Below are 7,500 nucleotides of genomic sequence, written 5' to 3'. Positions count from 1 at the left end.
TAGGGTTGTGACAGGCCTACCACCAACAACCACCAACACCACCACCAACGACACATGTCCTAATCAGTTAATGACATTGTTTATTATGCTTTTTATTATTATTATTTTTTTTATTGCAAAAAGTGTGGGTGGGTGGGATTTTGTGACAGGCCTACCACCACCACCACCACATGTCCTTATCAGATAATGAAATTGTTTATTATGCTTTTTATTATAATTTTTTATTTGTATTTTATTATATCTATTTTTTTTATTGCAAAAGAAAGGGGGGGGGGGCTTTGTGACAGGCCTACCACCACCACCACCACCACATGTCCTTATCAGATAATGAAATTGTTTATTATGCTTTTTATTATAATTTTTTATTTGTATTTTATTATATCTATTTTTTTTATTGCAAAAGAAAAGGGGGGGCTTTGTGACAGGACTACCACCACCACCACATGTCCTAATGAGATAATGACATTATTTATTATGCTTTTTATTATTTTTTTATTATTTGTATTTTTTTTATTGCAAAAAAAAAAAAAAGAGGGGGATTTTGTGGCAGGCCTACCACCACCACCACCACCACCACATGTCCTTATCAGATAATGAAATTGTTTATTATGCTTTTTATTATTATTTTTTTATTTGTATTTTTTTTATTGCAAAAAAAAAGGGGGGATTTTGTGACAGGCCTACCACCACCACATGTCCTAATGAGATAATGACATTATTTATTATGCTTTTTATTATTTTTTTTATTTGTATTTTTTTTTATTGCAAAAAAAAGGGGGGGGGGATTTTGTGACAGGCCTACCACCACCACCAACCACCACATGTCCTTATCAGATAATGAAATTGTTTATTATGCTTTTTATTATAATTTTTTATTTGTATTTTATTATATCTATTTTTTTTATTGCAAAAGAAAAGGGGGGGCTTTGTGACAGGACTACCACCACCACCACATGTCCTAATGAGATAATGACATTATTTATTATGCTTTTTATTATTTTTTTATTATTTGTATTTTTTTTTTGCAAAAAAAAAAAAAAAGAGGGGGATTTTGTGGCAGGCCTACCACCACCACCACCACCACCACATGTCCTTATCAGATAATGAAATTGTTTATTATGCTTTTTATTATTATTTTTTTATTTGTATTTTTTTTATTGCAAAAAAAAAGGGGGGATTTTGTGACAGGCCTACCACCACCACATGTCCTAATGAGATAATGACATTATTTATTATGCTTTTTATTATTTTTTTTATTTGTATTTTTTTTTATTGCAAAAAAAAGGGGGGGGGGATTTTGTGACAGGCCTACCACCACCACCAACCACATGTCCTAATCAGATAATGACATTGTTTATTACACTTTTTTCACAGATGCCTGTGGTCTGTCTGATGTGGCTCATGTGGAAAGTTTGCAGGAGAAATCGCAATGTGCATTGGAAGAGTATGTTAGAAGCCAATATCCCAACCAACCAACCAGATTTGGCAAACTCTTACTCCGTCTACCTTCTCTCCGCACTGTGTCCTCTTCTGTCATAGAGCAATTGTTTTTCGTCCGTTTGGTAGGTAAAACCCCTATAGAAACCCTCATTAGAGATATGTTACTCTCTGGAAGCAGTTTCAATTGGCCCTATATGTCCATACAATAAGTACTGAATGGGGGAAAATGGAGGGCAAAACAAAAACAAAAAGACTTTTTTTGGGGGCCGTTTGCTTAAAGTTTTCTTCTACTAAAGGCTGTTACAAGTTTACTTACAGAAGAGGGAGAAAAAAAATTATTGGACTGTGAATTTAAAAAAAATAAAAACAAAAAAGACTATGATGAACTCTTACATAATGCATTTAAAACTGTCTCGTTCAGAACAACTTGCTACTTTTTTTTTTTTTTTTGTAAAAAAAAAAAAAATATCACAAACAAAAAACAGGAAATTTTAGTCATTTTTTTTTTTTTTTTTGGTAAAATATCGCTTATAAAGTGCATTTATGGAATTGTGGAGGAAATTAGCAAGAAAGAAAGTTCTTTTTTTTTTTCCAAATTTTAAAATTGTCCTGTGTCTATGTATCTATAGCTGTTTTCTTTCCTTTTTTGTATTTTCCTGGTTCCAAACCAGTTTACTCTGTGGTTCTATTCAAGTTTTTTTTTTTCATATATTTATATATATATATATATATAAATATATATATATTCTTGACTTAAGAAAGAGGAAAAAACTGTATCCTTAAAATTATATGTTCTGTAAGAATTAAAACAAAGTCCATGAAAGTATCATAGGAAAAAAAATGGAACTTAAATGTTTAAAAGGAACTTAAGTTGGAAGCGCACTTATAAGTGATGAGCCTAATTTAATTATTGAACGCCAGATCTGTAATTATATCCCCCATTTGAACCACATAAGTCTCTTCACTACACAAACAGATTTTTTTTTTTTTTTAATATTATTATAATTATTATTATTTTATTTTCACAAATAAACTGTGGTGTTGAAGTGAAAGGGACGCTGTATATTAAGACAGCAATTTAGCTAAGTACAGTTTTTTTTTATTATTTTTTTTTTTTTTGGAGGGAGGAGGGGGCAATTGTGTTCTTTGCAGTATTCTCCAAATGTTCTGAAGCTCCTATAACTGTTTGTATATTTGCAAATTCCTTTGTATTATAATTGTTGATATTTCCATTTTTTTTTTTTTAAAGAGGAAAAGATACAATTCAAATCAGCATGTCAGATAACACTGTTGGCACTTATAAATAATGTGATTGATTCGGTATCTAGATTTTACAGTTTTGTGTTAAAAACTGAAGGTTTATATATTTTTTTTTTTTTGTTTTCGATTTTTTTTTTTTTTTTTAAGTGCAACTTTTTTTCTGTATACTGTAAAAGTTATAATAACTGAACTGTTTGGTCAAGTCTTTGTGTGTTATATTCCAAGAAAAAAAATGAAAGTATTCAGAAATTAAACTATTATTTGATATCTGAAAACCCTTTGGCTGTGACAAGTGTCTTTTAAAAAAAAAAAAAAATGACCCTCATTGCATTTTGTTTTATTGAGAGGGGGGGGGGTTTAACCTGTTCTGCGTTGGGGACCCATGCTATGAAGTGTCTGCTTTGCAGAAGGGGTTAAAGTGACTAGTGTTGTCCCTCCACTATGTTTGTCCAAACGTGTAGCAGTGTATTTGCATGCCTAATTCGACAGGAAACGCTTAAACCAATGGTTTATCTATGGTTTAAGAGGTGCTGTACAATATTGCAACCCATTCTTAGTAACCTAATCCCCCTTGTTTAATTAAAAATGGATTTCCAAGAGAAAAAAAAAAGGCCCGTACTTTTAAGTGCCTGTAGAGCTATTTTAGCGAAGTATATTGTTAAACTTATCCAAAAAAAAAGTAAAAAAAAAAAGAAAAGAAAGAAAAAGGTCGTCTGCATCTATTTTATGAACGTGAAAAAATAACTATTTTGTAAATATCTGGTATACACGCACATGATATTTGAGACAGATTTGTATATACAGCTCAGTTGCTTTATATTGAGTTTTTGTTATTATTATAATTTCTTTTTTTTTTTTTTTTTCATCTCGTGGTCCAACAATATTTTTTCTTGATCATTGGGGGTTGACTTAGCTTAGAGAGCTGAGGGTCTTTTTAATAGTCTATTTAAAAAAAAAAATAAGTAACATCCCTTTTTGGTATGCCAGGGTGGTAGTTTAAAAAAAAGAGATAATAAGAAAAAGTATTTTTTATTATTTTTTTTGTCTTAGTCGGTCTATCATTATCTAGATGCCAATGGATCAAAAAAAAGCCCAACTTGCTTCGCTAGATTAGGGAGGCATGCTGGGACATGTAGTGCTTTGTCAGCTGGAAAGTTGCAGATGCCCCCCTTGCCCTCCCCCCTAGACTGTGCACACATCACCTTATAAGCCTCCTGTCCATTATAAGACTTTCTTCTTAGACATGATATTTTGTACCAAAAAAATAAAATAAAAAAATAAAACGGGCCATATTTTCAATATACGGAAAGGTCACTTTAATTTATTGTAAATGCACGCCAGGACTTATGGACTCTTTGATTGATTGGGATTGATGATGGCGTTTAATATGCACTCATGTATGTATAAACACACATCCTACACATACATATGCATCCATAGACACACACACACACATACATACACACTCTGGGAGACGAGAGTGAGCTGAGAATTACATTTGCAGAGTATTGCTGACCTCTAGGTTTAGGTTCCTCTATTGCAAGTCATTTTTTTTTTTGTGAGTGTATGAAGTTTTTTTGTATTCAAAGTAAAGAGAAAAAAGAAAAGAAAAAAAAAGAACAATTCGCAGAATCTCGTTTTTTTGTGTTAGCTTGTTGTAAAACATGTGTTGTAAATTGTCATTGATATTAAATTATAATTTATGAATTTGAAAATCAAAAAACCCAGTCCCTGTCCTTATTATATGTGTGCAAAATGCAAAAGTATCTGATCGGAGTGTTTTTTTTTTTTTTGCTTTGTTTTTTTTTTATATTAATCTATAGATGGATGATGTGATGTGATGATGGCTAAAAAAAAAAAAAAAAAAAAAAAAAACATAATTTAAAAAGAAGAGAGAAAGCTTGCGTTTGAATGGATGTTTGGATTTAAAGACTCGTGCTTAGGTTTTTTTTTTTTTTTGCAAGTTTTCCTAGAACAAAAGCATCTGAAAAAATAAAAGGACAAAAGGGGGAGGGGGGGTGATTAAGGAGCAAGTTGTGTGAGCTGTTAACCCTTTTTGGAAGCACTCAGGGGCTGCCTTGGCATGGGGATGGGTGAGCCAGGGGTTAACTCCTTCAAGATTGCAACACTGTATATAAGTGTTTTTTTATTATTTATTTTTTGGCTGCTCAAAAAATGCCTTTTCTCCCATGTGTTAGTCAAACACGATCTCAAACAATAAAATTAAAATAAAAAAAAGTAATAAAAAAAATAAAAAAATAATAAAAAATAAAATAAAAAAAACACAAAAGAGATTTTTGATCCACACCATTTTTATTGTACGTCTAACATGGGCATGCCAGGAAGAAAAAAAAGGGGGGATCTCTTCTGTTAAGTCTGATCTATAGTGGATTAGAATAAGTGTGTGTGTGTGTGATCTGCTGTGCAGTTTTTGCAGATGATCCTCAGTGATCACCCAGCCAAGCCTCCTTTTCCTTTCTGTTATCAAGGCTTAGAGCTTGTGTTTACTCTATAGAGGAATTTTTAGGGGGTGTTTTAGTGAGAAACCAAGCGTGTGAAAGTATGCCTTTAAAGCTTTTGCTGGTGACTTGGTGTCCTATTAGCTGAGCCAACATGGCGTCTCTCAGTGCAATACAAGACCTAGTAATACAAAACACATGAGACAAGACAGGCAGGAGGACCCCACGTCTACTAGCCCCAGCCTTTAGCAGCAGCAGGCAGGCAGGCAGGCATAAAACAACACTGTGCAACTGCTGAGACCACCAGAAAAGAAACACAGTATTCTCATCACACACTGCCATTGTCTCCTATCACATGGCCACTACATACAAACATAAGCCCCTAGCTGCCCACCAGGATGGTGCATGGTAGTCATGAGATGGTGTGGGCTTGAGAAATGCATAAGCCACATTCACACCACTCTGCTTGGGGGTTGACTTTTTTAAAAGCAAAGAGGTAGTTGACTTTGAAAGGGAGGTTGCACTTGGCAAGGGAGGTTGCACTTTGCAAGGGAAGTTGCACTTTGCAAGGAAGGTTGTACTTGTCAAGGGAGGTTGCACTTTGCAAGGGAGGTTGTACTTGTCAAGGGAGGTTGTACTTTTCAAGGGAGGTTGCACTTGGCTAAGGAGGTAGCACCTGGCAAGGGAAGTTGCACTTTGCAAGGGAGGTTGTACATTTCAAGGGAGGTTGCACTTGGCTAAGGAGGTTGCACCTGGCAAGGGAAGTTTCACTTTGCAAGGGAGGTTGTACTTTTCAAGGGAGGTTGCACTTGGCTAAGGAGGTAGCACCTGGCAAGGGAGGTTACACTTTGCAAGGGAAGTTGCACTTTTCAAGGGAGGTTGCACTTGGCTAAGGAGGTTGCACCTGGCAAGGGAAGTTGCACTTTGCAAGGGAATTTGCTCCAGAGCGTAAAGACTCTACTGACTGAGGCTGGCCATGCACTATACCATTTTCTTATTCAATTTTCTTTAGATTTACCTTCAACTATGTAGGGTAAGGGCTTTTAAGTGTTTAGGTTTGGCCTCATATTATATGGTTTTGGTAAATCTAAAGGGAACATGAATAAGAAAATTGTATAATGTATGGCCAGTCTTATAATAATGTCAAAAAATAAATTATTCTTACTTTATAAGGTGAAACTTCATCACCAAGCTCTGGGGGGGCACACCTCCCCCAACTTCTCTTGCAAAGGGGCCAACCCCATAGTTCTCATCACACACTTCCAATGGTTGCACGTCATTACCCCCTATTGCATGGCCACCAAATACCAAATAAGCCCCTAGCTGGGTGCATAGTAGTCGTGAGATTGTGTGTGCTTGAGAAATAGGCCACATTCACACCACCCTGCTTGGGGTTGATTTACTAAAAGCAAAGGTAGTGGACTTGCACTTTGCAAGAGAATTTACTGCAGAGCTTAAAGAATGAGCTGAAACTCCACTAGCATGTACAAGCAAAATATACATTTTTTTTTCATGTTTATTATTTTATTTAAATGCAAAGTGAAACCCATTCACCAAGTTCTAGAGCAAATTCTCCTTTGCAATGTGCAACTTCTCTTACAAAGGTGCCAACCCCTGAGTCCTCATCACACACTTCCAATGGTTGCATGTCATTGTCCCCTATCACACGGTATCTAAAATACAAAAATAGGCTCATAGCTGCCATAGTAGCTGTAAGCTCCTGTGTGCTTGTGAAACACATAAGGCAAATTTCACACCCCCCTGCTAAAACTTATTAGGAAGCCCATGGCACACTCAGTGAACTTTGGGTGCTTCAAGTAGGATGCAACACACATCTTATATCTGTCACTCCACTGTCTAAACAGTTTACAGCTGCCTGTTTAACCCTCTGGGTGCTGGATGATGAATTCACTTTGCAAAAATGTTAAAAAAAAAGGGATGAGCTTAACCTGTAGGCAATACACTGCTGCCTGTTTAACCCTTTGGGTGTTGGGCATTGAATGTATTTTGCAAACATAAAAATAAAAAAAATGATGAGCTTAGCCTGTGGGCAATACACTACTGCCTGTTTAACCCTTTGGGTGTTGGGCAATGAATGTACTCTGCAAACATAAAAAAAAATGATGAGCTTAACCTGTGGGTAAAATACTACAATCAATGCTGCCCCTAAGTCCAAATAAAGCAAAATTCCTTGATAATTTCAAAACCTCATATGTAAAAGTTGTTAATTAGAAGGTAGATAGGATCCTGGAAGATATTTATGAAGGAAAGTACAATGCCCAAAACACAGCCTGACTTACAAAGGTGCCAACCCCTGAGTCCTCATCACACACTTCCAATG

General features: G+C 35.2%; 1 protein-coding gene across 3 annotated transcripts in view; it reads left to right on the top strand.

Annotated features, from left to right (window-relative positions):
- Positions 1–4,423, top strand: part of NR2F2 (nuclear receptor subfamily 2 group F member 2) — a 25,145-nt gene extending 20,722 nt beyond the window's left edge. For all 3 annotated transcript variants that reach the window (XM_040342355.1, XM_040342354.1, XM_040342353.1), the window contains exon 3: positions 1,375–4,423. In XM_040342355.1, the coding sequence (XP_040198289.1) occupies positions 1,375–1,649 (275 nt within the window). In that variant the 3' untranslated portion in view covers positions 1,650–4,423. The remainder of the gene's footprint in view (positions 1–1,374) is intronic.
- Positions 4,424–7,500: the final 3,077 nt, after the last annotated feature.

This window comes from Rana temporaria, chromosome 3 (assembly GCF_905171775.1).
Source record: "Rana temporaria chromosome 3, aRanTem1.1, whole genome shotgun sequence".
NCBI classification, from domain to species: Eukaryota; Metazoa; Chordata; class Amphibia; order Anura; family Ranidae; genus Rana; species Rana temporaria.
This window is presented reverse-complemented; position numbering and strand designations above follow the sequence as displayed.